General features: G+C 40.8%; 1 protein-coding gene across 2 annotated transcripts in view; it reads right to left on the bottom strand.

The window, feature by feature from the left end:
• Positions 1–1,638: 1,638 nt before the first annotated feature.
• SESN1 (sestrin 1) overlaps positions 1,639–16,077 on the bottom strand; it is a 114,255-nt gene continuing 99,816 nt past the window's right edge. For both annotated transcript variants that reach the window (XM_045009150.1, XM_045009151.1), the window contains exons 2-10: positions 14,773–14,838; positions 12,718–12,918; positions 11,398–11,580; positions 9,418–9,660; positions 7,082–7,229; positions 4,950–5,062; positions 4,485–4,675; positions 4,038–4,182; positions 1,639–2,828 (exon numbers count right to left, since the gene is read on the bottom strand). In XM_045009150.1, coding sequence (XP_044865085.1) covers positions 2,742–2,828; positions 4,038–4,182; positions 4,485–4,675; positions 4,950–5,062; positions 7,082–7,229; positions 9,418–9,660; positions 11,398–11,580; positions 12,718–12,918; positions 14,773–14,838 — 1,377 coding nt within the window. In that variant the 3' untranslated portion in view covers positions 1,639–2,741. The remainder of the gene's footprint in view (positions 2,829–4,037; positions 4,183–4,484; positions 4,676–4,949; positions 5,063–7,081; positions 7,230–9,417; positions 9,661–11,397; positions 11,581–12,717; positions 12,919–14,772; positions 14,839–16,077) is intronic.

Consider the following 16,077-nt stretch of genomic DNA (forward strand, 5'->3'; position numbering starts at 1 on the left):
TTTTCAGAGCAGGAATCTCCCCTTTGTCTTTACTGCTGCCTGGAGTTAGATGCAGTTCAACACAGCTAAGTTTTAGGAATTGCCCTTTAAAGCCAAGTTCTTACTCTATGGTTTTGGAACATCAAAATCCTGTTGAGAGGAAATAGCAGATGCTTCCTGTTAGTTACAATTTTGTGACAGTTTATTAATCTTTCCCCCACATCATTTTAGATAATGTTTTAGCTTTTGGGGCTGTAGTATCTTTCTAAGCTATTTCTAGACTGTTCCTACTCCACTAAAATGGGCTTTAGTTTTCAACTGAAATACAAGTAGCATTTAATGAAACGGTTCACAATTAAGGTTCAGAGGTAGAAATAAATGAAGCAGAGTGTTAATGGTATAAATCAGAATAAGCATGTGTGTGCGCAATGCCTCTATAATTAATATCAACCCACTTCTTTAGCTAGTAGCTGAAATATTTTCTTTTAGTGTCTGGCTCTCTTTCAATAGGTACTCACCACAGCAATTGTATATAGACTAAGGCCACAAGGGACCATCATGATCATCTAGTCTGACCTCCTGCACATTGCAGGCCACAGAACCTTCCCCACCCACTCCTGAAATAGACTCTTGACCTCTGGCTGAGATACTGAAATCCTCATGGAGCTTGAGGGCCCTGGTCACTAATGCATCTTTCTTTTTGTAGGGCCCTACTCTGCCTGTATCATAACACTGTTTTAAAGAGCAATCCTATATCCCTCTAGGCTCATACTAGCTTATCCTCAGCAAGAGCCAGCTTGATTTAGTTGAGTGAGCACAAAAGGCTGGCAGCCAGAAATCTTGTTTTAATTCCAGCTTTGCCACCAAGTTGCTCTGTAACCTGGTAAATCGCCGTCTCCTTTTCCCAATCTCCAGCATCAGGCCCTCGTAACTAATCATCACCCCTCTATTAGCTAGGTAATATTTGTAGAACACTGCATGTATGTGTTAAGTACTATTATAATACATTGCAGGAACATAGTCAAGAAGAATTTGACATTACTCACTCTTTTGTACAGTACAATAGATAGTGGGGACTTGTTCAAGTTTTGTTTAAACCTGGCAGCACTGAGTAGATTATTCTTCAGTGACATACATGGTGACTCAGGAGTTTACTAAATGAAGACTGGCTTAATTGATTAACAAATGTCCTTTCCTTACTCAACTGCTGCTTGATTTTAACCCATTCTAGCCTATGAAAGTTTCTTTGACTGATTGATAATTATAACACAAGTTCTGGAACTAGACTCACTAAAGGTATGTTGTATCTTTGCACTTAATTCTTTTGAAAATACCTAGGGAGCTGGCAGGTTTGGAAAAATTGAGTTGGAAAATCTCTTCTCATAGATCATGGTAGGGGAGTTGAGTCAGGGAGGGAACAAAGAATGGTCTTGAGCAAGCAAGAGAAGGTGGTGCTGACTAAAGATAAAATGTTTACTGGGATGAGCTTTGTATTTTCCCCCTAAAACTAATCATCACTCCCTTAATCTGACCAAAATAGGGAGGTTCTGTCAGCTTCACAAGTTATACAGTAGGTTTGCTCAGCTGTGCCTCTCAAAGGCTTTGATCCTTTAGTGTAGTTTAAAGCAATAAGATGGTGTAAAATAAAGAACAGAGAAAAAAGTTGCTACCCTTTATTTAAAAATACCAGTAATACTGACAGATTTCAAAAGCAATTCACACCCATATAAGTGTTTCATGTATTCTCTGAAACCAACTGTATATTGAACATCATCATTTTAATGTTTTTATTTACTAAAAAATAGATGTTTTTCAGCTTAGTTACTTAAGCAGCTGCAAAATCATTAAGATCATTAAGCACTGGGCTTATGATACTCTGGACTGCCAAACAGTCAGTGTAACATTCCCACACCTTAGCTAGCTCCTAGAAACAAAAAAATGCAGGACAACAAAGGAATGGGCATTAGTGACAGAAATTGTTGATCCTTGGAGAGCAGATTAAGGGGCAATTCATGTAGTTCTACACTTATCTAACTAGCTTTCAGGACTGAATTTCCCCATCCCCTCCCTACAGGAAGACCATTGCGCTTTGGATTTCACCAAAGAATTCTGAACACATTGTCCTACAACATGTTTTTCTTTAAGGCGATACTACAGTAAGAGAAATCTCTGTTACCTTCTAAATTGTCAGTATGGCCTGAGGAAGATTAATTCTGACCTTTAAGAAGATGCTAAACAAGGGGGCATGTTTTCTTTAAAACCACACACAATGTAGGCTCAGAATATAACAGTGCTCATTTTCACTTACAGCTTAACTGGAACAGCCAGTCTCAGTTCATTCCACCAGCACAAATAGCAGCATCTGGGTTTTCTAAAATTATTCTTATGTATCAAAAGCAGGAGTCATCAAGGTGCACTTTTTTTTTTTTTTTTGCTTCTTATGCTCCAGCTCCCATTGTATTTAACCTAATACAAGATTTATGTATTTACCATCTGCTGTATTGCCACAAGTCATGGTTTCCTATGCTGTCTAAAGCCCAATACTGTGAACAGGCAGCACTTTGACACAACTCTATCCTTTCAACTGCCACGCAGTCACTGCTCAGTGGCAACAGCGATATTCCAACAATGAAATAGCTGAAACTAAAGAAGTTACGGCAAAGTCTCTTAATTTCTAGTGACCATTGGTCCTGGTGCTTAATAGGTTCACGCTATAGGCTGTATCGGCTGAACATTCCATCGTTGTTAGTCAGTCAAAGGTATCAGGTCATATAATGAGTAATAGCTCTCAGAGCATAAAGTAGTTCAGCTTGCATCCGAGCTTCTATAAGAAGCAAATTAACATGAACCTTTAAAAAAAAAAAAAAAAAAAAGTAAAGTTACACATACAGATAGCTCTCTCCCTGCCACAGAGCTTGTAGGAGGGGAAAGGTTTCCAGCAAATGCTACAGGTGCAGGGCAACTTTGAAACATTTTCAAAGGATCTTAGGGAAGCTAAAGGGCAGGAATGGCGTGGGGTGAGAGAAGCAGGTGGTGTGGTGGGTCTGATCCTATCAGACATCACACTCTTTTGATAAGAAAAGGGCCAGATTAAAGGTATGTCTACACTGCAAGTACCACAGCAGCACATCTGCAATGCTGCAACAGCGCCACTGTCGTGTAGACACTACAGCAAGAGAAGGGGTTTTTCCATTGCTACAGCAAATCCATTTCTCCAAGAGGTGAGCTTGACAGGATAGTTCTTCCATCAACTTAGCTGTGTCTACAGTTGGGGTTAGGTTGACCTAACTACATCACCCAGGGCATGAAACTATTCACAGTACTGAGCAAGGTAGGTAGGTAGACCCAAGTGTTAGGTGTAGACCAGGCCTATGGCACACGCACTAGAGGCCTAGGGCCCCAGATCACAGTCACCTTAATACAACAAAATGAAAGCTTTTATTAAAAAAAAAAAAAAAAAAAAAAAAAAAGTTTCTTGGCTCCATAGTCGTAAACAAAAGCTTGAAGACATCAACTGCGGGTAACTGATGTCTGTGAGCCTGCAGGCAGCCTGAAATAGTGCTGATACCATAAACATCAATGGGTGCTATCCCCAAGATCTGCTGCTTAGGGGAAACACCTCCCATCACCATCATAAGAGAGAACTTTGTGGCTGGAGAAGACCACAGGGAACCTGAGTCACATAGCAGCTGGGGTTTATCTACTTTAGGAATAAGTACTTTTGGGGGGAGGGGGCTGCTGCTCCTCCTAGGGAGGAGTGGGAGGTGTTACCTTGACATATTGTACATAACAAGAAAGTTTGCATACTGACCAGCAAATAACTTGGCTTGTCTGTTAGCTAGCATATTTAGTAGACAAGGAAAAGTTATGCTTATTGGAAAGTGTATTCAACAAATTCAGTATGATATTTATCCAACAGAAGTAAGATCTAAATAATTTCATAACTGAAGCACGATTCTCTGATTCTCATAGCATTTAACACTATTATTGTAGCACACTATGGCTACTAGCATTACTACCAAGTCTACTGAGCTACTCAGAATACATGCAGACAGTACCTTCTCAGAGTGTTTGAACTGCCTCCAGAAGCTATCATACATTCTTTTTGTGGTTTTTTCAGGAGTGCAAACCACAGTTTTGATGTAAACTTTAAAACTGCGATCCAACAACTGATTAATTTCACCATAGTCATAATCATCGTATCTGTTCAGAAGTGAAAGGAAAATACTTTCATTTTCCTGTCCCACAATCTTAGTATTTCACTTACAAATTATGTTTCAAACTACTGTACACAATTAGTTATTCCAGCTGTGAACAGAGACTTGCTTTCTAGAAATATGCATCTCTCACCCACTTAAGTAGAGTCTTGCTCCTGTATTGCTGTCATGGCAATGAAATGTATCATTGATAGCATAATAAATGGTTTTCCTTCCATCAGGAAAAAAAAATAGTGAGAGAAACTATAAAATCTAATTGTTTTGTATAAGGAAGATGACAAGACCAACCTTATTCCAAACATACAGTGGATATAATTCCAAATTGCACGTCTAAGCATGGAGGTATCCACATCTTTGTGCATGGCCATTGTATTGTACGTCAGATCATAAGCAATATGAAACTTCTCATCAATCAGCTGCCCCACATCTGGGTAAAGACGATTAACCAAGGAATAGCCATGGTCCTCCCAGGAATAGTCCTTAAAATAAAGAAAGCAAAACTGACTACATGTTTCACAAAGACACATTGAAGCTCTAGCTCTTCAATTTCCTTTATCAAGTATAATCACTATAAATGTATTGCCCTTGAGATAAAAGTGCTTATTTGTAAAATAAAATAACAAATAAATCCTCTCTTGTTCTCCAGGCAATAGTTAGAACTAGTGACAAGTTTTGATGCAAAGTAATTGGTACAATTTAACACACTGATTGTACGCATTTTCTGATGCTGGTTACTGATCATTTTTCTGTTACCTGAACACGGAATGTAGGCACATGCATTCCACGTCTGGAGAAGTCTTTATACCCATAGCTTGTATCCTCAAAGTGGCGAGATACATCTCTTGTCGGCGCTGATTCCTCATCCTCTGTTAAAGTAAACAGTAGGAGTTTCACAAGTTAATCTCGGCATATTCCAGCAAGAAAACAAAAATGGAAGAGCACCTGTGAAGCCACTGCGGATTCTCTCACTTCAACAGTACAATATGTCAAGGTAACACCTCCCACTCATCTCCCCCATCCCACCAAGAAACAATCCTAATACAGGGAACTCTTGCAAAACTAGGTTACCTAGTAGTAACTGGAGAAGTTAGTAATTTATGGCAGAACTTGAGAAAGATATGGCACTTTCCTGCGATATCCTCGGGAGACCGTACTAAATTAATTTTAAGTATCTTTGGGGTTCATTGTATTAAATGAATGATTTATGTATTATTGTGGGCCAAGACTGTATGTAACCTCTAAAGGGGGTGATATGCGAGACCTGGAGGTTCAAACAATATGCGAGACAAGAATGGGCTTTTAGAATAAAAACCATTAAATTATTTTCCTGGGGAATATCTAGGAAGAGGTGAATGCATATTCCTCAACCCCTATTATGAAAAAACCTAGCCTTTTGAAGCTACGCCATGAGAAGAGGGTCTTTGTCTGCTGATTACCTGTTACTGAAGGCCACCATCAAAGGCCCAAGCTGTATAAAGAAACAGTTGTTCTGCCCAGTCTGGGTTCTAGTTCTAAATCTGAATCAGTTATGAACTTGTAACCACAGGGAAACCCAGTTGTGGGTTTGAAGGACTGACACCTACTACACCCGAGGTTAAGCTGTGGTGATCTCTGATAAGCTTTTTAGTATGCGTGTAGGTTCTTTTACTGTTTTAATGTTTTTTCTGTAATGCTTTCATCTTAAGAATAAATGTGCTTATTTAGTAAAAGCTATGTGGTAACTTGTAGTATAGCTGTTCATAGCCTTCAGAGAGAAAGCAAAGCAAAGCACAGGCACTGGCCTGTTTAGGCAATCTGGCTTGCTGAGGATATCACAGTGCAGGCAGGGGACGGTGCAGCTTGGAAAAACCCTGGTCAGGAGGGAGAGAGACATGGGTGTCTGCTCAAGAGAGGTGATGGCTGAGGAACCAAGTGCCTAAAGTAGGTGCACTTGAGCGACCACAGAGGGGGAACACAGGTGTAGTTGCCTGAATGGTGATAGCACCCAGTGTACCAGTCCTTTCCAGACATTCAAGAAACTAATCCAAAGAAATTGGCTCCACAGTTTATTCATCCTTTATCCTCTGCTTATCAGAGTTGTTCTCTGGGTAAGCAATTAGGAACTGTGGCAGCCGTGGGATAAGCATGGTTTCACTTAAAAAGTGCAGAGATTGTCTGTAAGGTATACACAACCTCTTTAGACTAATTTTAAAGGTTCTGGATATGTACAGCCTAATACAATTGCAAGAGTATGGATCTCTAGAGGCAATTCCTTGAAGGAAAAATCCAGTTTCTTTCATATATATGCAAGAACCACTATTATTAAACATCTTGCATCTACTTTTTTTTCAGAATTTCATGGGCAGTAAGTGGATTTTTTGGATCAAAAGTTAAAGGAAACAGAGCTCTAGAACTTACAAACCACAATTTAATTTAATTTCTGTGGAAGAACCCAGAATAACATTAGGCTTGTAGCAGACCTTAAGTACAATCTCGTATTTCCCTGAAAAACAACACACCCTACATTCAACTCGTGCACATCAGTGTTTAATATTTGCTACTGTAGCTGAGGTAATTAGGTTTTACATTACACTGTAGGCGAGTAATTGAGTAGCATTTTCTTATCTGTTGGAGGCAAAATTAAGTTCCTTGTGAAGATATGGAGGCTGTTAGTGGGCATTATGGTATGTTTAAGAGATGCCACACAATTTGGCACCTCCTTGCTTTTAAGGGTTTGTTTAAAAATCACACTTCTCTAACCATCATCCTTTTTAAATTAAGTTTTTGTTTGTGCAATAAAACACAACAAAAATACTACTTTTTAGTAACTGGTAGATGTTAAAAGTAGGTTGATTTCTCCAACACGTTTAGTTAAGTCTAAATAATCATCACTTATGTATTTTTACCTGAACAACACACAAACATGCTTTCTCTCTTCTCTCTCTCAAAACGTGTGGCCATCTCCTCTTGGCTGGCTTCCTCTTCATCTCTGCACTCTTGTAGCTTCTTCATTTTCTCCATAAGTGCTTCAACTTCACAGAAAGATTCTGTAGTCTTAAAATTAAAACACACACACACTTTAGTGCTCTCTATTCTAGAACGTGACAGCTGTGATACAAACTGGGAAGCCAGAAGTTTAAAGTTAAAGCTAAAGCTCATACTCCAACCTTGATTTGCATCTTTTTTTTGTTAATATTTTCTAGAAAGACCAGAACTCTTCTTATGTAGAGAGATACTGATCTAAGAGCTCTAGTGTGATTGTATTAAAGATTTAGTCTTCCACTTTGTAAATAAAATTATAAGTCAAAATAAGTGCACTGACTCTGGGTACTGTTCGAATCATAAATACATATTTTATTGGCTCAATATCCATTAAAAAGGAACTCTAAAACAAAAATCCCCCAGGCTACAGCAAATAAAATCCTCATCTTCAATTTTCCCACCTTTGCCCAATCAGTCCTCCACTTCCTCTCTGCCTCACATAGTATGCTTTGTCTTCCAAGGAAAGCCTGGGTAAATAGGTGTCTTGCATTGTGCCCTTATCATCCACAAACCCAGACTCTTATGAAGATGGCAGTTACAGAGTCAAGGAGCCCACACTGAAAATGCCCTGCACCACCAGATCTCTTCTGTTTATACCAAGGTCTTCAAGAGTTAACCAGCACCCAAACCTGAGATCATGATCTTTGACTTTTAACTGCAAAGGATAGCCAGCTGAAAACCAATGCAGATCAGGGAGCACTAATGAGCAAGACATACTGCCTAACGTAAAGGCATTCAGAAGATTCTGAATGGTCTGTGGGTGTAGAGTTTGGGTATCATGTAAAAGGATGAGGTGTTCATCCTCCAGCAAAGCGCAGATTGAAAAAAGGAACCTTGGTGACTGCTGCTGTTTGGACATTTAGAAGCTGCAGAGTGACCAACTAAACCCCCAGTTTGCCAACTGGAATGACAAATGGAAGGCAGACACCCTCAGCTGAGGGGACAGAGATAACTGCCACTTCTGATTGCTTCCCCCAGACTATCATTTCAGTTTGATCTAAGTTTAGTTTAAGCCACCTAACCCTCATCCAAGTTCGTCCACACTCTGGGTAAATCACTCTATTGTGCCACTCAAGTTGGGTGAAATGGAGATGCAGAACTAGATCTCGTCCACCTATTGGATTAATGCAGAAACACCAGTATGAACTTGTTAAAACTGGAGACTGTTACATGACAGTTACATGACTGTTACAGACCAAAGCAGATTGTGAAGAACTTCAAAAAGATCTCAAAAAACTAAGTGATTGGGCAACAAAATGGCAAATGAAATTTAATGTGGATAAATGTAAAGTAATGCACATTAGAAAAAATAACCCCAACTATACATACAACATGATGGGGGCTAATTTAGCTACAACGAGTCAGGAAAAAGATCTTGGAGTTATCGTGGATAGTTCTCTGAAGATGTCCACGCAGTGTGCAGAGGCGGTCAAAAAAGCAAACAGGATGTTAGGAATCATTAAAAAGGGGATAGAGAATAAGACTGAGAATATATTATTGCCCTTATATAAATCCATGGTACGCCCACATCTCGAATACTGTGTACAGATGTGGTCTCCTCACCTCAAAAAAGATATTCTAGCACTAGAAAAGGTTCAGAAAAGAGCAACTAAAATGATTAGGGGTTTAGAGAGGGTCCCATATGAGGAAAGATTAAAGAGGCTAGGACTCTTCAGTTTGGAAAAGAGAAGACTAAGGGGGGACATGATAGAGGTATATAAAATCATGAGTGATGTTGAGAAAGTGGATAAGGAAAAGTTATTTACTTATTCCCATAATACAAGAACTAGGGGTCACCAAATGAAATTAATAGGCAGCAGGTTTAAAACAAATAAAAGGAAGTTCTTCTTCACGCAGTGCACAGTCAACTTGTGGAACTCCTTACCTGAGGAGGTTGTGAAGGCTAGGACTATAACAATGTTTAAAAGGGGACTGGATAAATTCATGGTGGCTAAGTCCATAAATGGCTATTAGTCAGGATGGGTAAGAATGGTGTCCCTAGCCTCTGTTCGTCAGAGGATGGAGATGGATGGCAGGAGAGAGATCACTTGATCATTGCCTGTTAGGTTCACTCCCTCAGGGGCACCTGGCATTGGCCACTGTCGGTAGACAGATACTGGGCTAGATGGACCTTTGGTCTGACCCGGTACGGCCTTTCTTATGTACATGTTCAAACTCCTAGATGGTAACAGATCCTTACTGAAATGCTTCCAGCTGGGCTGTCATGAGTTTCATCCACTCCATGGTTTCCATTTGTAATATCACAGATGCAATAGTTACTGACAGAGGGGAGCTTGAAGGTGTGGCCACCCTCACAATGAATTTCTGGGCTGATTCCACAGCCAAATGTGAAAGACGCAAGTGAATGGTAGTGTGTAAGGAGAACAACTGCGTGGATCAGCTCTGCCAGGGACCAGCTATGCTCTTCTGTCTTCAGAAGTTGCTTTAAAAGAAACACAAACACAAGATTTAAAAAAAAACAAACAAACAAACCTGTATTGGTGGCTCAGAAACTTCATCAACCTAATCAGCCTAGTCCCACAAACTTTTTAATGCATTTGTCAATACTTGTTCTCTGGAAAGAAGTCATCCTTCCAAAACTCAAGCTCTCTTGTTATGTCTTTCCTCAGTAAGCTAGAAGCTGCACAGACAAATGCAGAGCTTACCCTCGAAAAGGACCAAACAGAGAGTGAGGTAAGGAGTCAAACAGACAAATTAGGAAGCAACTGGCCACATCCTCATTATACTATTAATTTCAAGAGACTAATACCCCCCTCCTCCTCGCATCCCATAATACTGCCATAATCAATCCTTGTATTGCTGGTTTTATTACTGATAAGCCATTGACAGAAGGAGGGAGGGAGTTGTGGTAATGAGGTCACATGGGTAAGCCAAATAGCAGATGACTTTTTTCCAAAAAATAGCACTTGGATCAGTTGAAGTGGTTTCATTTTGCTTTCAGGTTTCCACTGAAGTCAGGCTGGCTGGTTTTTCAGTTTCACACCATTAATAAAACAATGCTTCTACTCAAACCTTCAAGTTCAGCTTGCACAGGCAGAAATTGGATGGTTTTAGCCCATCTCTGCAATCTCGGAAAGCCCCAGGCAGTTCCTGGCAAATAAGCTGCCTAAAGAAAGTCTGGGGGTGAAACAGGGCTCAAGACTCCATCTTCCCCAGTGGCTCCACATGGGAGGAATTATCAGTCACTGACAGAACACTTTAAACCCCAGCTTCCACTTCAGACAGGAACAAGTGGGAGGTTCTTAGCCTTTGCAAAAAGAGTATGCTTCTTCCCCTCCAGCAAGGCCAGCCTCTGCTTCCCCACCTGGCAGATGTTTCTCAGAGAAAGTAACACACTCTTCCTCCTTTCTCTGGTGAGTGAAAAGCAGCAGCAGGAAGAGCTGCTCTGAACAGCAGCTGTTAGGCAGAGAGTGGCTTTAGAAGGAGAGCATTATACTTCAGGTTATTGCTTCTATTGTTTTTATATATATAATTTGCTTTTAAAAAGTTGCTTAAGTGTGAGAGTGTCATGGAATCAGAAGAGAAATATGTACATTTTATATGCATATACAGTAGACCGGAGTGTCTAGGTTCAAAATACATAGTTTTCAATCAGTCCGTTAAAAATTTGCTGATCTCCACCTATTCTAATGCCCTAGCACCATCTTGAAAATCCTGAGTTCAAGAGAAATGTATAATAATCTTGTTTTAAGAGGGTATGTATCTGAATATGCACCCCCTACTTTTAAGTCTCAAGTTGGATTACCCAGAGCCTCAGCCATTTTAAATGCGGGTTCCACACAGCCCCAAGTAGAGCCTACAAAATCAGGTGCTATATGCCAGTGACATACCATCACGTTTTAAGTAACACATGTCCATCTTACTGAGGGTTATATATCAGGGCTGCCAGAGTCACACTGTGGTACACTAACATGCAGTTCTTCCAAAGTACCAGTAGAACTGCTTTCTAAATAAGAACTCTACTCAGTGAGATGAGACCAGTAATTATTTTGAGTTCATGATATGTCATTTCCATAATGATTACAGTATTTCAGCTACAAAAAGGGTAAATAAAAACCACTAGAGAAAAAAAAAATGAGCTTCCTCCTCAGCCCCAAGAAATTTAGACTGCATTTAATGTAGTGAGGATGCGTAAGATGTTGCATAAGAGAAGACTAACCTCAATATGCTCTTTGGTGATAAGCCAGGGCCGATGAGCCAATATTTTATTCAATTCTCCTAAATTTTGCAGTTTGTGAGGTGCATTCTCTAGGCCATTCAGCCATTTGGGGTCTCCTCCAACATGAAGGAAGTCATTAACATGGAGGTTAACTAGATAGGAGCACTGATGTCTTGCTGCAGCCTAGAAGGAAAAAATAAATAATAATGCAGAAGAATCTTTGCAAATTAGCTTGTAGCAATGACGCAAATCATCATTACAATGTAAGATTTTGCAGTGGTCAAAATCTGTAATTAAAACAACTTATGATTAACACAGTAGCTTGTTTCAATTATTCCTCTTCAGAATATACAAATGAACATTTTTCATTCATATTCACCATAATAGTGTTTTGATTTTGCATCTTTAAAATCTAATCTAAAATTGGCTTGTGGGAAGCTGATTCTAAAGTTTTGTCGGTAAAAGCCAGAAAAACTGGCACTTTTCCAGTAAGGAATGTGATTATACATGGTTTACTCAAAGAATAACAATTTCCATTGCTAGGTTAGATAAGGCTCAGAGTTTCAAGATAACTTAAATGGACACAGTCTGCTGCATTGGTACAATGGAGACTACAATCTACACCTGTAACAGTTAATTATGACAATTTTGGAATCTAACAGGAAATTTGGTTGGAATCTGAAGATTCTGAAATTCTGACTGAATGGTAAAGTTATTTATACTGAAGTGTGCTGGACAAGACACAGGCCTTGGCTACACTGGCGCTTTACAGCGCTGCAACTTTCTCGCTCAGGGGTGTGAAAAACACCCCTGAGCGCAGCAAGTTACAGCGCTGTAAAGCACCAGTGTAAACAGTTCCCCAGCTGTAAGCTAATCCCCACGGGGAGGTGGAGTAGCGCTGGCACCGCGATCACACTCGCGGCAGTGCTGTACAGCTGCAAGTGTAGCCATACCCACAGATTGTTAAAAGCCTGGCTTAAAAAACAGATTTGAGGTACATAGGAATCTGATGGGGAAATAATCTTCCTATTCATATGACACTAAGATTATCTTTTTTCCTCCTCCCATTCTTTTTGAAAGCATGAGCATTTAGACCGTAAGCACTGATCTCATAAAACTGTACTTCGAAAAGAAAATAAAGATAGTGTTCTATAAAATACAAAATACTTTTGGTAATTACTCTGGCATTTCCCTTAACATACGTTGAAAGGCCTTCCCCTCAGCTGAAACAACAAAATGTAGTTAACATCTGTTGTAAAAAGGATTAAAGAAAGTTGCCAAAATGGCTCTTTCTGCTTGCTGCTCTGCATTCCAACATACCATTATCCCTATGTAGTGTCGGTAATGAAGAGGCAATGGGCCATCCATCTGCAGTAGATAGTGCTGAGTTTTCAGAAAGCTTCCTAGATACTGCGGGTGGAAAACCATCACTAAGGTGATGTTGTCCAAACGGCCCAAAGTAGCAAAAGAATCTGCAAACAATGTATGCATCTGGGCATCTTCATTTCCCACTTGAAGAATCTGATTGAATTAAAAAGAGGACTTTAGAAACGGTTTTCCAAAATGTACCAACAAAATTATGATTAAGTATTTATATCACATTGTTCTCAGAAGCTTCAATTAGGTTTTGGGCATCCATTCTGCTAACTGTGTATCTAATGTTTATTAAGTTTCTTTAGAAATCCTAGTTAAAGTATGAGGGAATTGCATGTGACATTTTAAGGTGCAGCCCTGAAATTCAGATTGCATGTAGGTAATAAGAATATGTGCATCTCTGGCAGGGCCAGTTCACACTACTCTCAAGAGCATAGCTTAGCCACTGTGGAAAACAGCAAAAAACATAGCTGAGTGTAGTGAGGGGTAATCATAGTATCTATAAAAGGCGTAAATGCTAGTTAAGAAAAAAAAAAAAAGTTAAGTGCTATCTGGCTACCTGGCAATAGGGGGAAACCCAGGATTAAGACTTCAGACTTCTCAGAAAACTGACCACAGTCACATCAATAAATCCTCTTGTTACACCAGTCTCCCCTGCCAATCAATTCATAGAGCAGCACTGAAAGAGCTCTATCACATGCTCTTTGAGCTGAAGGAATGATAAACTTCTGTTCATTTGGAGAAGTGATAAGAGCTCATAAGAAAAATAACAATCACCACCAGAACTAAGGGATAGAGCAGGGGTGGGCAAACTATGGCCCACAGACCAGATCCGGCCCACCAGCCATTTTAATCCAGCCCTCGAGCTCTGGCTGGGGAGCAGAGTCTGGGGCTTGCCCTGCTCCGGCATTCCAGCTGGGGAGCAGGGTCAGGGGCTGCTCCAAGCAGCTCACAGAAGCAGCGGCATGGCCCTCTTTGGCTCCTACACGTCGGGGTAGCCAGGGGGCTCCGCTCTGCATGCTGCCCAAGCGCCAGCCCCACAGCTCCCACTGACCAGGAACTGCAGGGGTGGTGCCTGCAGATGGGGTAGCATGCAGAGCCACCTAGCTGTGCCTCCGCGTAGGGACATGCTGCTGCTTCTGGGAGCTGCTTGAAGTAAGTGCTGCCTGGAGCCTGCACCCCTCCCAGGCCCCAACCCCCTGCCACAGCCCTGATCCCCCCCTCTCGCACTCTGAACCCCTCGATCCCAGCCCAGAGTACTCTCCTGCACCCCAAACCCCTCAGCCCCACCCCAGAGCCCGCACCCCCCAGCCGGAGCCTACACCCCTTACCGCACTCCAACTTCCTTCCCCTGCCCTGATCCCCCTCCTGTCCTCCAAACCCCTCGGTCCCAGCCCAGAGCACCCTCCTACACCCCAAGCTCCTCATCCCCAGCCCCACTCCAGAGCCCGCACCCCCAGACAAAGCCCTAACCCCGCCCCCACCGGAGGCCCCTCCTGCACCCTGAACTCCTCATTTCTGGCCCCACCCCAGAGCCCGCACCCCCAACCAGAGCCCTCACCCGCTCCCATACCCCAACTCCAATTTTGTGAGCATTCATGGCCCGCCATACAACTTCTATTTCCAGATGTGGTCCTCGGGTCAAAAAGTTTGCCCACCCCTGGGATAGAGGCGCCTCTGGACCTTTGTGGACCAGTAAGAGGAGCCAGCCCACACTTGAATACTGCATATGGACAGGGCAAGTAATTATCATTATGAAAAACAACTCTGCATTTCTTTTGTAAAATATGGTTGTGTAAAAGTGCCATGAAAATTCCAGAATTCCACATGGCCATTATTGTTTTCTAGTTTAGCAGAACCATTGCCAGTCTGATGATGATTTATTATGATCAACAGTGTGCAAAATATTTTGCAGATCAACAGCTGTTCTAAAACCATGTGGGTCCTTAATGACTTTACCTTAAAAGCATACAGCTCACTGTGTACTTGCAAACAACATACCTCCTTCTCTGGGATGAATCTGCTTGGTCCATGTCCCAGTGGTCTAGGAATTCTAATTCCAAGTTCCTAGAAAAGAGAATTACACCATCTCAGTTTTCAGCTATAAACATTTCAGCTCTGGCTTCAGGGAAGAAAAAAATTCACCAAACAAACAGACCTCTACTTGTTTTAGTGGTACACTCTGTACACATGCAGTTATTTTTCTACTCATGCTTCATAACTAACCATACTTGTTTACAGTACATCATACTGCTCTGGTTAAAAACAATAAAACCTGCTTACTGAAAACCTTAATTTTGCATAAAATACTTGGCAGAGCGTCCAGAACAATTTGTTCAGTACACAGCAGCCAGTCATGTGATATGTCACTGATGCAAAGTGAGATTGATGCATTTCTACACATCTGCAGTAAACCAACATACCAATCTCTGTGCATCTGTCAGGAAATGAAACAGCTGTAACCTTAACCAATTGTTTTTTTCAACCTTAGTGATGTGTGGGAATCGCTAAAGGTATCTGCAAATAAAAAGCAAGCAAACAAAAACTTAAGAGACATTAATGAGCTATTTAAGTTGACAGAGAGAAAGACAGGTAATTACATCCAACCTGAAGAACAGTTTACCACAAAACTTTTGCTCAAACACAGACAATTTATCTCAATACCTAGGAGATTAGAGTTATCCACATCACAACCATTGGTTATTTTTATTCTACCTGCTCAACTGAAGGAAGTTTCATATTAAATCTGTTGCACCTGGGAATTTTGAGGCCCAGTTATCCTCTCAGTATCCAGGTAACAACCATGTACTTCAATGGGAATTGGATCTTCTTAGGGGGAGAATGGTATCGGGGGTAGCCGTGTTAGTCTGTATCCACAAAAACAATGAGGAGTCCGGTGGCACCTTAAAGACTAACAGATTTATTTGGGCATAAGCTTTCATGGGTAAAAAAACCCTTTTTGTTTTTTTGGGTTTTTTTAGGGGAGAATGTGGCTCCTAGAAGTCAATTGGTCTTATCTAAAAATAAGTTGCTGCCTAAGCTTTCATTTACATGCAATGAATTTACACAAACAGAAATATTATCCAAATACAAGAAAAAAAAAGACCAATAATAAGCAAGGCTGGTGCTTGTGACTTGTTACTAGATTTTTCAAGACAAATCAAGGTTATTATAAACTTTATCCATCAATTACAGTTCCTGAACTTTTCCCTAATAGAAACGAGCTACAAACAAGCTTCAGACTGCAGAGTGAATTAACACTGACCCTTGTCCATGGTACCCATATGTGATCTCAAGATTCTATTT

This window comes from Mauremys mutica, chromosome 3 (assembly GCF_020497125.1).
Source record: "Mauremys mutica isolate MM-2020 ecotype Southern chromosome 3, ASM2049712v1, whole genome shotgun sequence".
NCBI lineage: Eukaryota > Metazoa > Chordata > Testudines > Geoemydidae > Mauremys > Mauremys mutica.